At 45.4% G+C, this 20,452-nt stretch overlaps 1 protein-coding gene across 2 annotated transcripts in view; it reads left to right on the plus strand.

Annotated features, from left to right (window-relative positions):
* Nucleotides 1-20,452, plus strand: part of LOC110493157 (collagen alpha-1(VI) chain) — a 41,736-nt gene that overhangs the window by 20,229 nt on the left and 1,055 nt on the right. The window contains exons 16-33 of one of the 2 annotated variants that reach the window (XM_090189145.1): nucleotides 1,162-1,224; nucleotides 1,317-1,379; nucleotides 1,534-1,587; nucleotides 1,724-1,759; nucleotides 2,675-2,800; nucleotides 2,978-3,040; nucleotides 3,145-3,207; nucleotides 3,289-3,339; nucleotides 3,490-3,525; nucleotides 9,317-9,379; nucleotides 9,515-9,580; nucleotides 9,762-9,797; nucleotides 10,543-10,579; nucleotides 19,143-19,276; nucleotides 19,362-19,468; nucleotides 19,571-19,757; nucleotides 19,951-20,122; nucleotides 20,280-20,309. In XM_090189145.1, the coding sequence (XP_090045271.1) occupies nucleotides 1,162-1,224; nucleotides 1,317-1,379; nucleotides 1,534-1,587; nucleotides 1,724-1,759; nucleotides 2,675-2,800; nucleotides 2,978-3,040; nucleotides 3,145-3,207; nucleotides 3,289-3,339; nucleotides 3,490-3,525; nucleotides 9,317-9,379; nucleotides 9,515-9,580; nucleotides 9,762-9,797; nucleotides 10,543-10,579; nucleotides 19,143-19,276; nucleotides 19,362-19,468; nucleotides 19,571-19,757; nucleotides 19,951-20,122; nucleotides 20,280-20,309 (1,387 nt within the window). Of the gene's footprint in view, nucleotides 1-1,161; nucleotides 1,225-1,316; nucleotides 1,380-1,533; nucleotides 1,588-1,723; nucleotides 1,760-2,674; nucleotides 2,801-2,977; nucleotides 3,041-3,144; nucleotides 3,208-3,288; nucleotides 3,340-3,489; nucleotides 3,526-9,316; nucleotides 9,380-9,514; nucleotides 9,581-9,761; nucleotides 9,798-10,542; nucleotides 10,749-19,142; nucleotides 19,277-19,361; nucleotides 19,469-19,570; nucleotides 19,758-19,950; nucleotides 20,123-20,279; nucleotides 20,310-20,452 lie in introns of those variants that run through there. The other variant, XM_090189142.1, reaches the window with a different exon arrangement.

Genomic DNA, 20,452 nt, shown 5'->3' on the forward strand with positions numbered 1-20,452 from the left:
TAAGTTTCCTCTGATCTGAAGTATTCATATTTTAGTTCAGACTGGTTGATGTTGGTAATGACTGTTTCCTCTGATCTGAAGTATTCATGTTTAAGTTTCCTCTGATCTGAGGTATTCATATTTTAGTTCAGACTGGTTGATGTTGGTAATGACTGTTTCCTCTGATCTGAAGTATTCATGTTTAAGTTCAGACTGGTTGATGTTGGTAATGACTGTTTCCTCTGATCTGAAGTATTCATGTTTAAGTTCAGACTGGTTGATGTTGGTAATGACTGTTTCCTCTGATCTGAAGTATTCATATTTAAGTTCAGACTGGTTGATGTTGGTAATGACTGTTTCCTCTGATCTGAAGTATTCATATTTAAGTTCAGACTGGTTGATGTTGGTAATGACTGTTTCCTCTGATCTGAAGTATTCATATTTAGGTTTCCTCTGATCTAAAGTATTCATATTTAAGTTCAGACTGGTTGATGTTGGTAATGACTGTTTCCTCTGATCTAAAGTATTCATGTTTAAGTTCAGACTGGTTGATGTTGGTAATGACTGTTTCCTCTGATCTGAAGTATTCATATTTAAGTTCAGACTGGTTGATGTTGGTAATGACTGTTTCCTCTGATCTGAAGTATTCATATTTAAGTTCAGACTGGTTGATGTTGGTAATGACTGTTTCCTCTGATCTGAAGTATTCATGTTTAAGTTTCCTCTGATCTGAAGTATTCATGTTTAAGTTTCCTCTGATCTGAAGTATTCATATTTAAGTTCAGACTGGTTGATGTTGGTAATGACTGTTTCCTCCTATCTGAAGTATTCATATTTAAGTTCAGACTGGTTGATGTTGGTAATGACTGTTTCCTCTGATCTGAAGTATTCATATTTAAGTTCAGACTGGTTGATGTTGGTAATGACTGTTTCCTCTGATCTGAAGTATTCATATTTAAGTTCAGACTGGTTGATGTTGGTAATGACTGTTTCCTCTGATCTGAAGTATTCATATTTAAGTTCAGACTGGTTGATGTTGGTAATGACTGTTTCCTCTGATCTGAAGTATTCATATTTAAGTTCAGACTGGTTGATGTTGGTAATGACTGTTTCCTCTGATCTGAAGTATTCATATTTAAGTTCAGACTGGTTGATGTTGGTAATGACTGTTTCCTCTGATAGGGGGAGCCAGGTCCTCTGGGGCAGAAAGGAGATGAAGGATCTTATGGATTACCTGGACAAAAGGTAACTCTGTCATACCCAGCACCTTAATTGTCTGTTCTGCGTTATTTAATGTGTGAGTGACTTAAGTTTCTATTTGACCTTCCTGTCCACAGGGAGAGATGGGAACACCTGGGGAGCCAGGGGTTCCTGGAGTGTCTGGAGCCAACGGAGCCAAGGTAATCAATCAATGTATTGATTTATCAACTAATCAAATCAATCAATTAATCAATCAATAATTTCAATCATCAATTTCAATCATTCAATCATCCATCCATCTATCACACAGGATAGCTTTTCTGTGTGGCTGTATTGTTTCATCTGTGTCTGTAGGGGGAGCCTGGACCAATCGGAGGACCTGGAAATAAGGGTGACCAAGGAGACGAAGTAAAGTTGTGCCAGTTGTGATAAACGGCCAAATGTATCGGTGTATTTTTTTATAGTTGAATGGAAAAATGATGCCATAACCAATAACATTTGGACAATGACCTCAGGCACCTGTCCACCTTTCTGTGTTTTACAGGGGGACTTTGGACCGTCTGGAGCGCCAGGCACAGAGGTTTGGAACTCAGCTAGTTCTAGAATCAATACAACATCCGGACCAGGACGAACACTGTCCACATAATCTGACACAGGAAGACACATATCTTACTAGATATCTGAACATCAGGGTACCCCAACTGATGGTGCATGGGCCGAATTTGGCCCGGGGGTGGTTTTATTTGACCCCCCAAGTTTTCTAAAAAATAAGTGACATCTGATTATGTTTTATTGTTGGACAACAGGAAATCAGCTCCAAGGGAATTTAAGAAATCTGTTCCCAAGTATTCACACGCATGATAGAGAGAAACGTGATTGAATACAAATGTAAGCAGGGCTTCTTGAGGTCAATTTGCTTTCTATTTGTAACTATGCTCCGGTCCACCCGACAATCTGCTCAAGAAATCTAGTTGATGATCCCTGCTCTACATTGACTAAATGGCTGAATTAAATAGTTGTATCACTGTAAAAGAAAACAAAAACGTTGGTTTAGCTTTTGTAAACACTTTGATGTTTACATTATGGTAAAATGGCCTTGTTGACCGATGGGAAGTTGCTGTTTAGCTGAACAATGCTGTTCACATCCAAGCTGGTGACCTCTCTCTCTCTGTAACGACGTGTGCTGAGAGTCAGGAAGCAAGTTCAGGGAGTGAGTGTTTTAATAAATAAATACAACTAAATACAAAACAAGAAACACAAACAGCACACAGACATGAAATAGAAACAATGATGCCCGGGGAAGGAACCAAAGGGAGTGACATATATAGGGCAGGTAATAAAGGAAGTGATGGAGTCCAGATGAGTCTGACGATGCGCAGGTGCGCGTAATGGTGACAGGTGTGCTCCTTAAAGAGCAGCCTGGTGACCTAGAGGCCGGAGAGGGAGCACACATGACACTCTCTCTCCCTCTCTCTTCCTATTTGTCTCTCTTAAGGGTGTAGGGGGAGAGAGGGGACTAAGAGGTGCTCCAGGAATAAGAGGTGGTCAAGGGGAGACGGGTGACACAGGCTCTGCTGGAGCACAGGGTCATGAAGGTCAGGCTGGAGACGTGGGTTCACAGGTGAGTGTCCCTCGGTCCTCTATTACTCTGTGTGATCACTTGTTCTTTCTTATATGGTTCCACCAACACCTTCTTGGGGAACAGGCTAGCTCTCTCATGGGCTATTGCTAAATATAGGTTGATGTTTTACCTCCAGTCATTGTCGCACCCCCTCTCTCCATTTCTTCCCCCTGAAAGGGTCTGAGTGGAGTGTCTGGGCTCAAAGGGTACAGAGGAGAGCCGGGACCTTACGGGCCTGCGGTACGATGGCCAGTCATTTAATGATTTCGATGATGACACAGCTGTACCACGTGGTAACACATGCAAACTACAATGCATGTTTTGACCAGGGTCTCTCCCCCCAGGGTGTTAAGGGCCCCAGGGGGCCTCCAGGAGCACCAGGAGATGCAGGGCCCATTGGGAAAAGGGTGAGTGTATTGAAGAGCTTATCTGATTTATCATGAGGCTAATATTCTAAATACACAATATTATCTTGATTCTCTCTTCAGGGTGATGCTGGAACACAGGGAGAAGGCCAACCTGGATATCCAGGGTTCCAGGTCTGTATTTCTTCAGCAGTGAATTTCTGAGCAATAAGTAGGCATTCATGTTTTGATTCTTAGTTACAAGTATGATTTATCAACGTTGTCTGGACAAATGTCCATGGACCTCATTTGCCTATTTCAGATTTTTCTTTCATCTTCTTACAGGGATACCCTGGTCTGAGAGGACCTGCAGGTTTAAAGGTCTGTCTGTCTGTCTGTCTGTCTGTCTGTCTGTCTGTCTGGATACCCTGGTCTGAGAGGACCTGCAGGTTTAAAGGTCTGTCTGTCTGGATACCCTGGTCTGAGAGGACCTGCAGGTTTAAAGGTCTGTCTGTCTGTCTGTCTGGATACCCTGGTCTGAGAGGACCTGCAGGTTTAAACGTCTGTCTGTCTGTCTCTCTCTATCTATGTACCCAGGTCTGAGAGGACCTGCAGGTTTAAAGGTCTGTCTGTCTGTCTTTCTGTCTGTCTGTATACCCTGGTCTGAGAGGACCTGCAGGTTTAAAGGTCTGTCTGTCTATCTGTCTGTCTGTCTGTCTGTCTGGATACCCTGGTCTGAGAGGACCTGCAGGTTTAAAGGTCTGTCTGTCTGTCTGGATACCCTGGTCTGAGAGGACCTGCAGTTTTAAAGGTCTGTCTGTCTGTCTGTCTGGATACCCTGGTCTGAGAGGACCTGCAGGTTTAAAGGTCTGTCTGTCTGTCTGTCTGTCTGTCTGTCTGTCTGTCTGTCTGTCTGTCTCTCTGGATACCCTGGTCTGAGAGGACCTGCAGGTTTAAAGGTCTGTGTCTGTCTGTCTGTCTCTATATCTCTCTCTATCTATATACCTAGGTCTGAGAGGACCTGCAGGTTTAAAGGTCTGTCTGTCTGTCTGTCTGGATACCCTGGTCTGAGAGGACCTGCAGGTTTAAAGGTCTGTCTGTCTCTATCTACATACCCTGGTCTGAGAGGACCTGCATGTTTAATGGTCTGTCTGTCTGTCTGTCTGTCTGGATACCCTGATCTGAGAGGACCTGCAGGTTTAAAGGTCTGTCTGTCTGTCTGGATACCCTGGTCTGAGAGGATCTGCAGGTTTAAAGGTCTGTCTGTCTGTCTGGATACCCTGGTCTGAGAGGACCTGCAGGTTTAAAGGTCTGTCTGTCTGTCTATCTGGATACCCTGGTGTGAGAGGACCTGCAGGTTTAAAGGTCTGTCTGTCTGTCTATCTACCCAGGTCTGAGAGGACCTGCAGGTTTAAATGTCTGTCTGTCTGGATACCCTGGTCTGAGAGGACCTGCAGTGTAACGATTTTCTTGAGGTGAAGGAGAGGCGGACCAAAACGCAGCATGGTGGTTATTCATGGTTCTTTAATATAGACACTATACATGAATAAACTAACAAAACAAGAAATGTGAAAAAACCTAAAACAGCCCTATCTGGTGCAAACACAGAGACAGGAACAATCACCCACAAAAACCCAACACCAAACAGGCTACCTAAATATGGTTCCCAATCAGAGACAATGACTAACACCTGCCTCTGATTGAGAACCATATCAGGCCAAACATAGAAATAGACAAACTAGACATGTAACATACAATGCCCACTCAGATCACACCCTGACCAACCAAAACATAGAAACATACAAAGCAAACTATGGTCAGGGTGTGACAGTACCCCCCCCCCCCCCCCCAAAAAAAAAAACCTGAACCTATTGGGGAGGGTCTGGGTGGGCATCTATCCGCGGTGGTGGCTCTGGTGCTGGACGTGGCCCCCACTTCACCATAGTCTTGGTCCACCACCTTGTCTGCTTCCGTGGCCTCCTAACCACGGTGACCCTATTAAATGACCCCACTGGACTGAGGGGCAGCTCGGGACAGAGGGGCAGCTGCTTGGGACAGAGGGGCAGCTGCTCGGGACAGAGGGGCAGCTGCTCGGGACAGAGGGGCTCTGGCGCCTCTGGGCTGAGGGGCTCTGGCGCCTCTGGGCTGAGGGGCTCTGGCGCCTCTGGGCTGAGGGGCTCTGGCGCCTGTGGGCTGACTGACGGCACTGGCGGCTCCTTGCAGACTGGCGGCACTGGCGGCTCCTTGCAGACTGGCGGCACTGGCGGTTCCTTGCAGACTGGCGGCACTGGCGGCTCCTTGCAGACTGGCGGCACTGGCGGCTCCTTGCAGACTGGCGGCACTGGCGGCTGCTTGCAGACTGGCGGCACTGGCGGCGCTGGGCAGACGGGTGGCTCAGATGGCGCTGGGCAGACGGGTGGCTCAGATGGCGCTGGGCAGACGGGTGGCTCAGATGGCGCTGGGCAGACGGGTGGCTCAGATGGCACTGGGCAGACGGGTGGCTCAGATGGCACTGGGCAGACGGGTGGCTCAGATGGCACTGGGCAGACGGGTGGCTCAGATGGCACTGGGCAGACGGGAAGCTCCGGTAACGCTGGAGAGGAAGGCTCTTGCAGCGCTGGACTGAGGAGCTCTTGCGCCTCTGGAATGAGGGGCGGGAGCTCTGGCAGCGCCGAACAGGCGGGAGACTCCGGCTGCACTGGAGAGGCGGGAGACTGCGGCAGCGCTGGAGAGGCGAGGCGCACTGTAGGCCTGATACGTGGTGCTGGCACTGGTGGTACAGGGCCGAGGACACGCACAGGAAGCCTGGTGCGGGGAGCTGCCACCGGAGAGCTGGTGTGTGGAGGTGGCACTGGATGGACCGGACCGTGAAGGCGTACTGGAGATCTTGAGAGCAGGGCTGGCACCAACCGCCCTGGCTGGATCTTCACCCTAGCCCGGCAGATGTGGGAAGCTGGGATGTAGCGCACCGGGCTAAGCACGTGTACTGGGGACACCGTGCGAACCACCGCATAACACGGGCGTGGTGCTGGTCAGGCACCGCCACGGTTAGCACTGCTAGGAGCACTGTAGTGCTGAGATGGCACAGGACGTGCAAGGCTAGGGAGATGCACAGGAGGCCTGGTGCGTGAGGCTGGCACAGTCTTCACCAGACAACTAGCACGCACCTCAGGATGAGTATGGAGAGCTGACCCAGGTGCCATTAAATCCCTGACACGCTCCGTCGGGCGAATGTCGTGCCTCATGCACCAAACCAGCAACTCCCTCATATCTCTCTCCTCCAATTTCCCCATTAACTCCTTCACAGTCTCTGCTTCGCTCACCTCCAACACCAGCTCTGGTTCTGAGCTCCTCCTTGGCTCCTCAGGATAAACAGGGAGAGTTGGCTCAGGTCTGACTCCTGACTCTGCCACACTCTCCCTTTGCCCCCCCCCCCCCCCCAAGACATTTTTGGGGCTGACTCTCGGGCTTCCATCCGCGCCGCCGTGCTTGTCTCTCCAACTCCATTCTCCTATACCCCTCTTCGCACTGCTCCAGCGAATCCCAGGCGGGCTCCGGCACTCTCCCTGGGTCGACCGCCCACCTGTCTATTTCCTCCCAAGTCGTATACTCTAGACTTCGTAGCTCCTGCTGCCGCTGCCTGTCACCACGCCGCTTGGTCCTGTTGTGGTGGGTGATTCTGTAACGGTTTTCTTGAGGTGAAGGAGAGGCGGACCAAAACGCAGTGTGGTGGTTATTCATGGTTCTTTAATATAGACACTATACATGAATAAACTAACAAAACAAGAAATGTGAAAAAACCTAAAACAGCCCTATCTGGTGCAAACACAGAGACAGGAACAATCACCCACAAAAACCCAACACCAAACAGGCTACCTAAATATGGTTCCCAATCAGAGACAATGACTAACACCTGCCTCTGATTGAGAACCATATCAGGCCAAACATAGAAATAGACAAACTAGACATGTAACATACAATGCCCACTCAGATCACACCCTGACCAACCAAAACATAGAAACATACAAAGCAAACTATGGTCAGGGTGTGACATGCAGGTTTAAAGGTGTCTGTCTGTCTGTCTGTCTGTCTGTCTGTCTGTCTGTCTGTCTGTCTGTCTGTCTGTCTGTCTGTCTGTCTGTCTGTATGTATGTATGTATACCCTGGTCTGAGAGGACCTGCAGGTTTAATGTTCTGTCTGGATACCCTGGTCTGAGAGGACCTTTCGGCAAATCTGACCACGACTCAATTTTGTTGCTCCCAGCCTATAAACTAAAAAAGGAAACGCCCATGCTCAGGTCTGTTCAACGCTGGTCCGACGAAATCTGATTCCATGCTTCAAGATTGCTTTTATTATGTGGATTGGGATATGTTCCGGATAGCCTCAGACAACAACATTGATGTATACGCTGATTCGTTGAGCGAGTTTATTAGCAAGTGCATCGGTGATGATGTACCCACGGTGACTATTAAAACCTTCCCCAACCAGAAACCGTGGATTGATGGCAGCATTCACGCAAAACTGAAAGCGCAAACCACTGCTTTTAATCATGGCAAGGCGACCGGAAACATGACCAAATACAAACAGTGTAGCTATTCCCTCCGCAAGTCAATCAAACAAGCTAAGCGCCAGTATAGAGACAAAGTGGAGTCGCAATTCAATGGCTTAGACATGAGACATATGTGGCAGGGTCTACAGTCAATCATGGATGACAAAAAGAAAACCAGCCCCGGACACCGACGTCTTGCTCCCAGACAAACTAAACAACTTCTTTGCTCGCTTTGAGGAAAATACAGTGCCACTGACAAGGCCCGCTACCAATACCTGATTGCTCTCCTTCACCGCAGCCAATGTGAGTAAAGCATTTAAACGTGTTAACCCCTGCAAGGCTGCTGGCCCAGATGGCATCCCTAGCCGTGTCCTCAGAGCATGCGCAGACCAGCTGGCTGGTGTGTTTACGGACATATTCAATCAATCCTTATCCCAGTCTGCTGTTCCCATATGCTTCAAGAGGGCCACCATTATTCCTGTTCCCAAGAAAGTGAAGGTAACTGAGCTAAATTACTATCGCCCCGTAGCACTCACTTCCGTCATCATGAAGTGCTTTGAGAGACTAGTCAAGAATCATATCACCTCCACCCTACCTGACACCCTAGACCCAGTCCAATTTGCTTACCACCCCAAATAGATCCACAGACGACGCAATCACACTGCACACTGCCCTAACCCATCTGGACAAGAGGAATACCTATGTAAGAATGCTGTTCACCCAGGGTCTCGACCCCGCCCTGTGCAACTGGGTCCTGGACTTTCTGACGGGCCTCCCCCAGGGGTTAGGGTAGGAAACAACATCTCCACCCCGCTGATCCTCAACACTTGGTAACCACAACGGTGCGTTCTCAGCCCTCTCCTGTACTCCCTGTTCACCCATGACTGCGTGGCCATACACACCTCTGACTCAATCATCAAGTTTGCAGACGACAGTGGTAGGCTTGATTATCAACAACGATGAGATGGCCTACAGGGAGGAGGTGAGGGCCCTCGGATTGTGGTGTCAGGAAAATAACCTCACACTCAACGTCCACAAAACAAAGGAGATGATTGTGGACTTTAGGAAACAGCAGAGGGAGCACCCCCCTATCCACATCGACGGGACAGTAGTGGAGAAGGTGGAAAGTTTTAAGTTCCTTGGCGTACACATCACAGACAAACTGAATTGGTCCACCCACACAGACAGCGTGGTGAAGAAGGCGCAACAGCGTGGCTGCTGCCAACATACTGACTCAAATCTATAGCCACTTTAATAATTAAAAATTGGATGTAATAAATGTATCACTAGTCACTTTAAACAATGCCACTTTATATAATGTTTACATACCCTACATTACTCATCTCAAATGTATATACTGTACTCTATTCCATCTACTGCATCTTGCCTATGCCGTTTGGCCATCGCCCATCCATATTTATATGACATTCTTATTCATTCCCTTACACTTGTGTGTATAAGGTAGTTATTGTGAAATTGTTGGATTACTTGTTAGATATTACCGCACGGTCGGAACTAGAAGCACAAGCCACTAACCGTCTCTGTCTATCTGTCTCTCTGTCTCTATCTCTCTCTATCTCTCTCTCTCTCTCTCTCTCTCTCTCTCTCTCTCTCTCTCATAGGGCATCAGGGGATTCACAGGGCTGAAGGGTGATGTCGGCCTGCCAGGTGATCGCGGTGATGATGTAAGTTGACCTTAGATTAAAGAGTTCAGCACTGTCCACTGCCACCTCTGCCATCTCCGTATGGTATAAGTTGCCTAGCCTAGCATAGCTAATACCTGTTTGCTCATTCATACTCCTTCCTTATTGATTCCACAGAACGACCAGCCAGGTCGGGGAGGACCCCAGGGGCCAAAAGGATACCCTGGTCTCACAGGAGAGAATGTAAGTTCCACAACAACATTGAGTTCACAGTAAATATTACAGAACCACAGCTCTGAATACATAGTTAACATATTTTTCGACTTTTATCATGACCTATGCTGTATGAATATGTTAAGTAGTACCTACTAAGTACCAACGAAAATCTGCTATCTGACTCATGGCTTCATGTCCTTCCCTACAGGGATCACCAGGCCCAGTGGGCAATCCTGGGGCAGACGTGAGTAACTCTTAAATAATGGAGCAATTGTGGGTGATGGGAAGGAGCCAAAGTCCAACACACTTTTCATCACTGTGTGTGTAATGGGGGAGTGCAGGAATAAGAGTTGAGACTTGGATTGGGTTGGGACTTGGAGCTCGTAGGGATGGGCGAGTGTAGGGTGGGCTGGTTTGATGAGGTTGGTCAGAGGTAAAAAAGTGACCTCTGTTCCTCAGTCACAGTGTATTAAACTTTGTCATCGTGATTTGTGTCAAACAGGTCAGCAGTCAACACTGGTTACACAGAATGACAACTGTGTATATTTCACTCCCGTACATAACAGTCACAGACACACACACACATGTATGCACGCACACACACACATGTACGTACGTACGTATGCACACACACACACACACACACACACACGTACGTACGTATGCACGCACACACACACACACATGCACGCATGCACGCACGCACGCACACACACGCACACGCATGTACGTACGCACGCACGCACACACACACATGTACGCACGCACGCACGCACGCACACACACACACACACACACACACACACACACACACACACACACACACATATATATATATATATATATATATATATATATATATATATATATATATATATATATATATATATATATATATATATATATATATATATATATATATATATATATATGGACAGTCACAAGATTCTCCTAAATCTCCCTGTAATGCATTTATCTTCCTGTCTCAGGAATGTGAGATCCTGGAGGTCATTCAGAAACTCTGCTGTAAGTATATCGAGTGCTCAAAATTCAGTCATACTGGTTATTTTCCAGATGAACATTGTGCTGTGCCGAACATGTTCCTTTAGTGAAACATAAGTTTACTCAACATAGATTTAGAAGACGTATCAGTGAGCCTGAACACAGTCCCAACCTCTACTGTTAGAAATGTACCCTGCACTAGTCATCTAAACATGTCTCCTTTAAAGATGACTAATACACAGTTTATCTTCCTAGCTAAACAGTTCATTTGAAGCATAATTTATCCTGGGTTGAGTTTGGGACAAACTTTGTGAAAGAGATGCAAACGGACACACACGCAATCACTTAAACACACACACGCAGGCAGGAAGGCACACACACACTCTCGAACACACTCACCTACAAACACACAGGCAATCACTTAAACACACACACGCAGGCAGGAAGGCACACACACACTCTCGAACACACTCACCTACACACACACAGGCAATCACTTAAACACACACACGCAGGCAGGAAGGCACACACACACTCTCGAACACACTCACCTACACACACACAGGCAATCACTTAAACACACACACGCAGGCAGGAAGGCACACACACACTCTCGAACACACTCACTTAAACACACACACGCAATCACTTAAACACACACATGCAGGCAGGAAGGCACGCACACACACACGAACACACTCACTTACTCACACAAATGCAATCACTTAAACACACACACGCAATCACTTAAACACACACACGCAGGCACGCACACACACTCTAACACACTCACTTACACACACATATGCAATCACTTAAACACACACACAAAGGCAGGCAGGAGCGCACACACACTCGAACACACTCACTTACACACACACACGCAATCACTTAAACACACACACGCAGGCACGCACACACACTCTAACACACTCACTTACACACACATATGCAATCACTTAAACACACACACGCAGGCAGGCAGGCACGCACACACACTCGAACACACTCACTTACTCACACAAATGCAATCACTTAAACACACACACGCAATCACTTAAACACACACACGCAGGCACGCACACACACACGAACACACTCACTTACACACACACACGCAATCACTTAAACACACACACGCAGGCACGCACACACACTCGAACACACTCACTTACACACACATATGCAATCACTTAAACACACACGCGCAGGCAGGCAGGCACGCACACTCGAACACACTCACTTACACACACATATGCAGGCACACACACAGATTCAGGGACACACGAATTGTGGCGGCAGCTGTGGATGTAATGTTATAAGAACTCTGTAGTTCAGTGTTGGTTGTGTATGTTTGGAATGTGTGTTTAAAAAAAAAATACAATTGCTAACAAGCGTTTACTTATACTTAAGATGATTAACTCTTAAGACAGCAACACCCCTACATCACACAATTAGCCAAATAGTACATTTTCTGCTCAAACCAAAATACAAATACAAACATTAAATACCAACTCTACATTTCAAAATGCAAAAAAGCCTTTCTCTACTGTACATACACTAACTCTATCAAAGCACGGCATACCCGACTCAATACAGTATCTAATCATTCTGTCAAAACACATGTTTTATATCCAAGAGGAACGTATAGTCAATCAGAACACAATGACTTTCAAAATACTAACAGTTAATGGCATTACAAAAACTGTATTACTTTTCATGTTTCAGTTCTACCTGCAGACATTAGACAATATGATATCCATTGTTTTTATCATTCAGTTTCCTCTTATTGTAAACCACTCTACATTTTTTGGTTGAGTGTCGATTGTGTGCATTTTTGGCAACATACTATCTAAAAGTGAATGAGTTATCTTTACTTCATAGAATGTAAAGTAGAAAAAAATAGTAAGTGACAGAATTGCTGCAGTAAAAGCTTTATTAGCAACATTAAATTACTGCCAGTGATCAACAACACATCCAACATACATGGCCTTTGGTTCAACAACACATCCAACACGCATGGCCTTTGGTTCAACAACACATCCAACACACATGGCCTTTGGTTCAACAACACATCCAACATACATGGCCTTTGGTTCAACAACACATCCAACATACATGGCCTTTGGTTCAACAACACATCCAACATACATGGCCTTTGGTTCAACAACACATCCAACATACATGGCCTTTGGTTCAACAACACATCCAACATACATGGCCTTTGGTTCAACAACACATCCAACATACATGGCCTTTGGTTCAACAACACATCCAACATACATGGCCTTTGGTTCAACAACACATCCAACATACATGGCCTTTGGTTCAACATCACATCCAACATACATGGCCTTTGGTTCAACAACACCTCCAACACACATGGCCTTTGGTTCAACAACACATCCAACATACATGGCCTTTGGTTCAACAACACATCCAACATACATGGCCTTTGGTTCAACAACACCTCCAACATACATGGCCTTTGGTTCAACAACACATCCAACATACATGGCCTTTGGTTCAACAACACATCCAACATACATGGCCTTTGGTTCAACAACACATCCAACATACATGACCTTTGGTTCAACAACACATCCAACATACATGGCCTTTGGTTCAACAACACCTCCAACATGCATGGCCTTTGGTTCAACAACACCTCCAACATACATGGCCTTTGGTTCAACAACACCTCCAACATACATGGCCTTTGGTTCAACAACACCTCCAACATACATGGCCTTTGGTTCAACAACACCTCCAACATACATGACCTTTGGTTCAACAACACATCCAACATACATGGCCTTTGGTTCAACAACACATCCAACATACATGGCCTTTGGTTCAACAACACATCCAACATACATGGCCTTTGGTTCAACAACACATCCAACATACATGGCCTTTGGTTCAACAACACCTCCAACATACATGGCCTTTGGTTCAACATCACATCCAACATACATGGCCTTTGGTTCAATAACACATCCAACATACATGGCCTTTGGTTCAACAACACATCCAACATACATGGCCTTTGGTTCAACAACACCTCCAACATACATGGCCTTTGGTTCAACATCACATCCAACATACATGGCCTTTGGTTCAACAACACATCCAACATACATGGCCTTTGGTTCAACAACACATCCAACATACATGGCCTTTGGTTCAACAACACCTCCAACATACATGGCCTTTGGTTCCAAATGTGTTAAAATAAAACACAATTACAGTAAAAAAGACACAGAAGGTAAAACCAGTAAAATGCCCCGTCCTGTTCTAATCTATACCATCTTCAGCATTTAGACACATGTTCTCGTCCACATCACATCTTATGTCATCTCTCGCTATGCACCTTGGATAGTAACGCTTGGCCTGCCTTATCCACCCCTGGCAGTCTTCAGCTGAGAAGTCTCTGTACCTTGGATAGTAACGCTTGGCCTGCCTTATCCACCCCTGGCAGTCTTCAGCTGAGAAGTCTCTGTACCTTGGATAGAAACGCTTGTCATGCTTCATCCACCCCTGGCAGTCTTCAGCTGAGAAGTCTCTGCAGCCAGCATCCATTGCATCCAGGAGGGACATTTGGTCACTTCAATTTGTAATATTTTTATTTAACCTTTATTTAACTAGGCAAGTCAGTTAAGAACAAATTATTATTTACAATGACGGCCAACCAAAAGGCAAAAGGCCTCCTGCGGGGACGGGGGCTGGGATTAAAAAAACACATCACGACGAGACAACACTACATAAAGAGTGCCCTAAGACAACAACATAGCAAGGCAGCAACAAAAATGTTATTGGGCACAGACAACAGCACAAAGGGCAAGGAGGTAGAGACAACAATACATCACGCAAAGCAGCCACAAACTGTCAGTAAGATTGTTCATGATTGAGTCTTTGAATGAAGATACTGTCCCGTTTGAGTGTTTGTTGCAGCTCGTTCCAGTCGCTAGTTGCAGCGAACTGAAAAGACGAGGGACCCAGGGATGTGTGTGCTTTGGGGACCTTTAACTTAATGTGACTGTCAGAACGGGGGTTGTATGTGGAGGATGAGGGCTGCAGTATATATCTCAGATAGGGGGGAGTGAGGCCCAAGAGGGTTTTATGAACAAGCATCAACCAGTGGGTCTTGCGACGGGTATACAGAGATGACCAGTTTACAGAGGAGTATAGAGTGCAGTGATGTGTCCTATAAGGAGCATTGGTGGCAAATCTGATGGCCGAATGGTAAAGCACATCTAGCCACTCGAGAGCACCCTTACCTGCCGATCTATAAATGATGTCTCCGTAATCTAGCATGGGTAGGATGGTCATCTGAGTCAGGGTTAGTTTGGGTGAAAGATGAGTGATTACGATAGAGGAAACCAAGTCTAGATTGAACTTTAGTCTGCAGCTTTGATATGTGCTGAGAGAAGGACAATGTACCGTCTAGCCATACTCCCAAGTACTTGTATGAGGTAACTACCTCAAGCTCTAAACCCTCAGAGGTAGTAATCACACCTGTGGGGAGACGGGCATTCTTCTTACCAAACCACATTATCTTTGTTTGGAGGTGTTCAGAACCAGGTTAATGTTGGAGAAATCTTGTTGGACACTAAGAAAGCTTTGTTGTAGAGCATTTAACACCAAATCTGGGGAGGGGCCAGCTGAGTATAAGACTATATCATCTGCATATAAATGGATGAGAGAGCTTCCTACTGCCTGAGCTATGTTGTTGATGTAAATTGAGAAGAGCGTGGGGCCTAGGATTGAGCCTTGGGGTACTTCCTTGGTGACACAGTGGCTGAGACAGCAGATTTTCTGACTTTATACACTGCACTCTTTGAGAGAGATAGTTAGTAAACCAGGCCAAAGACCCCACAGAGACACCAATACTCCCAAGAATGGAATGGTCTACCATATCAAAGCTTTGGCCAAGTCAATAAAAATAGCATTACAACATTGCTTAGAATCAAGGGCAATGGTGGCATCATTGAGGACCTTTAATGTTACAGTGATACATCCATAACCTGAGCAGAAACCAGATTGCATACCATAGAGAATAATATAGACATCAAGAAAGTCAGTCAGTTGATTATTGACAAGTTTTTCCAACACTTTTGATAAACAGGGCAAAATAGAAATATGCCTATAACAGTTAGGATCAGCTTGATCTCCCCCTTTAAATAAAGAACAAACCATGGCTGCCTTCCAAGCAAGGGGATCCTCCCCAGAAAGGTTAAAAAGGTTGGAGATAGGCTTGGCGATGATAGGGGTAGCAACCTTAAATAAGAAAGGGTCTAAACCATCTGACCTACAGTGCCTTGCGAAAGTATTCGGCCCCCTTGAACTTTGCGACCTTTTGCCACATTTCAGGCTTCAAACATAAAGATATAAAACTGTATTTTTTTGTGAAGAATCAACAACAAGTGGGACACAATCATGAAGTGGAACAACATTTATTGGATATTTCAAACTTTTTTAACAAATCAAAAACTGAAAAATTGGGCGTGCAAAATGATTCAGCCCCTTTACTTTCAGTGCAGCAAACTCTCTCCAGAAGTTCAGTGGGGATCTCTGAATGATCCAATGTTGACCTAAATGACTAATGATGATAAATACAATCCACCTGTGTGTAATCAAGTCTCCGTATAAATGCACCTGCACTGTGATAGTCTCAGAGTTCCGTTAAAAGCTCAGAGAGCATCATGAAGAACAAGGAACACACCAGGCAGGTCCGAGATACTGTTGTGAAGAAGTTTAAAGCCGGATTTGGATACAAAAAGATTTCCCAAGCTTTAAACATCCCAATGAGCACTGTGCAAGCGATAATATTGAAATGGAAGGAGTATCAGACCACTGCAAATCTACCAAGACCTGGCCGTCCCTCTAAACTTTCAGCTCATACAAGGAGAAGACTGATCAGAGATGCAGCCAAGAGGCCCATGATCACTCTGGATGAACTGCAGAGATCTACAGCTGAGGTGGGAGACTCTGTCCATAGGACAACAATCAGTCGTATATTGCACAAATCTGGCCTTTATGGAAGAGTGGCAAGAAGAAAGCCATTTCTTAAAGATATCCATAAAAAGTGTTGTTTAAAGTTTGCCACAAGCCACCTGGGAGACACACCAAACATGTGGAAGAAGGTGCTCTGGTCAGATGAAACCAAAATTGAACTTTTTGGCAACAATGCAAAATGTTATGTTTGGCGTAAAAGCAACACAGCTCATCACCCTGAACACACCATCACCACTGTCAAACATGGTGGTGGCAGCATCATGGTTTGGGCCTGCTTTTCTTCAGCAGGGACAGGGAAGATGGTTAAAATTGATTGGAAGATGGATGGAGCCAAATACAGGACCATTCTGGAAGAAAACCTGATGGAGTCTGCAAAAGACCTGAGACTGGGACGGAGATTTGTCTTCCAACAAGACAATGATCCAAAACATAAAGCAAAATCTACAATGGAATGGTTCAAAAATAAACATATCCAGGTGTTAGAATGGCCAAGTCAAAGTCCAGACCTGAATCCAATCGAGTATCTGTGGAAAGAACTGAAAACTGCTGTTCACAAATGCTCTCCATCCAACCTCACTGAGCTCGAGCTGTTTTGCAAGGAGGAATGGGAAAAATGTCAGTCTCTCGATGTGATAGAGACATACCCCAAGCGACTTACAGCTGTAATCGCAGCAAAAGGTGGCGCTACAAAGTATTAACTTAAGGGGGCTGAATAATTTTGCACGCCCAATTTTTCAGTTTTTGATTTGTTAAAAAAGTTTGAAATATCCAATAAATGTCGTTCCACTTCATGATTGTGTCCCACTTGTTTATTTTTGAAGCCTGAAATGTGGCAAAAGGTTGCAAAGTTCAAGGGGGCCGAATACTTTCACAAGGCACTGTAGGTGTTTTTTTTAGGTCAAGTTTCAGGAGCTTCTTTAGCACCTTTGACTCAGTGACTGCCTGCAGGGAGAAACTTTGTTGCAGGGCAGAGGAAAAAGAGGGAGAAGCATCGGGGATAGCCACATTAGAAGGGGTGGGAGATGAGGAAATGTTGGACGGGCAAGGAGGCGTGGCTGAGTCAAATATGAATCCCGACCTAACGAAGTGGTGATTAAAGAGCTCAGCCATGTGCTTCTTGTCAGTAACAACCATATCATCAACTTTAAGGAACATGGGCAGCTGTGAGGAGGAGGGTTTATTCTCCAGGTCTTTAACCGTTTTCCAGAACTTCTTGGGGCTAGACCCACAGAGAGAGAACTGCTCCTTAAAGTAACTAACGTTGGCCTTCCGGATAGCCTGAGTGCACTTATTTCTCATTTGCTTGAATGAGTATGTGTGTTCCGAGCCGTTCACCAAATGCAATTCTTGAGGTGGAGTAACTCTGCAAGATCACGGTCATGTGGCCATTGATCATACACTTTCCACCTCCAGGCAGAAAATAATTGCTCAGTGTTTCCTCCCTCCTGTTCCCTTTCTGCTTCTGGCACCAGTTGTTTGTGGAGGTCATCTAAAAACAGAAGAAGGAGCTCAGTGTTGTAGGGACCAATATGGCATTTCTGCAGGACCGAACCAGAGAGATTGCAGGACACATTGTGATATTTGCTCCTCTCTGACCCGGGACATCAACGGTGGCCCTTTTCCCGATGACCTTTCTTCCCCACTTTTTTCCCAGGTTAAACCCTGCCTCGTCTACATAAATGACGTTAATTTCTGGCATACTGTGTGCAAGCATTTATAAATAAGACAAGAAAGATCCCTCATTATGGTATTGGGTAAGCTTGTATGTAAAGAAAGTGTAAGCATTTTAGAAACGTGTTAATTGACTGAATATTCTGTGAAAACAACATGAATTGTGTTATTGGTATGGTCCACAACAGACAGATGTTGTGCTAATCGTGTTTAGAGTTTTGAAAATGTGACTACAGATTGGACAAAAGGATGTTAGCGATTGTAAAAAAAAAAAAAACTGTAAATGATGGGGCTGTGATTAAGATATGAATCAGGGTGGATCTTGATGTAATGTCTTTGTTTTTCTCTTGTAGCATGCTGTGGTAAGTTCCTGGACCCATACAAAGTTTTAGCGCTTAACAGTTACACATGGCATTATTTTACATCCTTGCATGACCTTCAGTTTCAATTTTCAAGATTCAATTTCACTCTGTATGCCAGTGAGAGACTCTGAGAGGCACCAAATTACATCCACAGCATGTATTGTAAATAGTCACATAGATATAGAGATGTACGATCTTAACTTGAGACAGTTTGCTACAGCAAGGAAATAATCCTGCAGCAACAGGGAATGTGAATTATTATGTGGATTATAGTTAACTGGGATTTTTTTGTAGGAGTTGATACATTTTTCATTAGGGCAAATCAAGTCTGACATTCTAAAGTGTAAATTACAAACTTTAGAAGCTTTTTTAAACCTCGAACACACTACAAGTTTGCATTTCCTGCTGCGCAGGACATTTTTCAGCAACAAAAGAGTGATCAAATGAAGATCCTTCATCTGTACTATTCATATGGTGTATGATGCTCAGAATATATCATGATATTATTATAATGACAATGTAACTGGCATTCACAGTGTGTGAGTGTGGTCCGGTGAAGCTACTCTTTGTACTGGACAGTTCAGAGAGTGTTGGGCTGCAGAACTTCACCCTGGAAAAAGAGTTTATAATTCGAATCATCAACAAGATTACCAAGTTCAGCAAAGACAAGGTGGGTGAACATTTGTCCTGACTTCCCTGGGTGAGAGAGGGGCCTTAACTAAATGTTGTTTCTCTGTGTGTGTTTCTGTTTGCAGAAGGAGCTAGGATCACGAGTGGGTGTAGTTCAGTACAGCCATGACGGCACCCAGGAGCTGGTATCTATGGAGGACCCCAAGATCACCACAGTAGCACAGCTCAAAAGGTCCGACCAGATAAGAGTCAAAAGTCCAAAGTACAGCAGTTACCTGATATCAGTTGACTGACTGACTGACTAACTGTTGTGTTTGATGTCCCATACTTGCAGCTCGGTGAGAAACATGCGCTGGATTGCCGGTGGTACGTACACGGGAGAGGCGCTGGATTTCGCCCGGCAGGCATTCGGCAGCTCCCAGCTGGACCGAAAGGTGGCCATAGTCTTGACAGACGGACGGTCGGACACCCGCCGGGACGCCAAACCGCTGTCCTCCCTCTGCTCTGTGCCCAATATAAGGGTGAGGGATGTCAATGGGACTGGGCAATGGGATGGGGGAGAGTGGGCTGAAGGACATGTATAGGTTGGGGGTGAAGAGATGATGTCAGGACCAAGGATTCATTTCATTAGACATAAAGAGAACCATCTCTCTCTCCTCCAAGTCTGCCATTTTGTGGCAAAGCCTCAGTATGTCCTCCATCTTGGCTCCTCAGGTGGTGGGCATTGGCATAGGTGACATCTTCAGACGGGCGTCCTACGCTGCCATGCTGGAGGAGATCACCTGTCTGGGCACAGCCTCACCTGGACTCTACCTGAAGATTACAGACCACGTGCAACTGCTGGAGGACTCCTTGTTCAACAATGTTACTGGCTATATCTGCCAAGGTAGACTGTGTACAGGCTAGCTCTAATTTACAATATCTGGAGCTAGCTACATCTGCTAAGGTAGTCTATGTACAGGCTAGCCCTAATTTACAATATCAGGAGCTAGCTACATGCTATGTTCCTATGCTCTCAACTAAGGTCTGGGTTGTGTTTACAGATAAGAAATGTCCTGATTACACCTGTCCAGGTAAGACTGCTCCTCTCCCTTGTTTTTATGGTCACAGTTTCCTATACATTACAATACGTTATTTTTTTTAGCATTGAGCCTAGTACTGCAATTTAAAGATTTAGTGGAATGTATGTAAATGTATCTGAACCCCAACTGCTGTT

The sequence above is a fragment of the Oncorhynchus mykiss genome, chromosome 2 (genome assembly GCF_057628025.1).
Source record: "Oncorhynchus mykiss isolate SJ-2025 chromosome 2, ASM5762802v1, whole genome shotgun sequence".
NCBI classification, from domain to species: domain Eukaryota; kingdom Metazoa; phylum Chordata; class Actinopteri; order Salmoniformes; family Salmonidae; genus Oncorhynchus; species Oncorhynchus mykiss.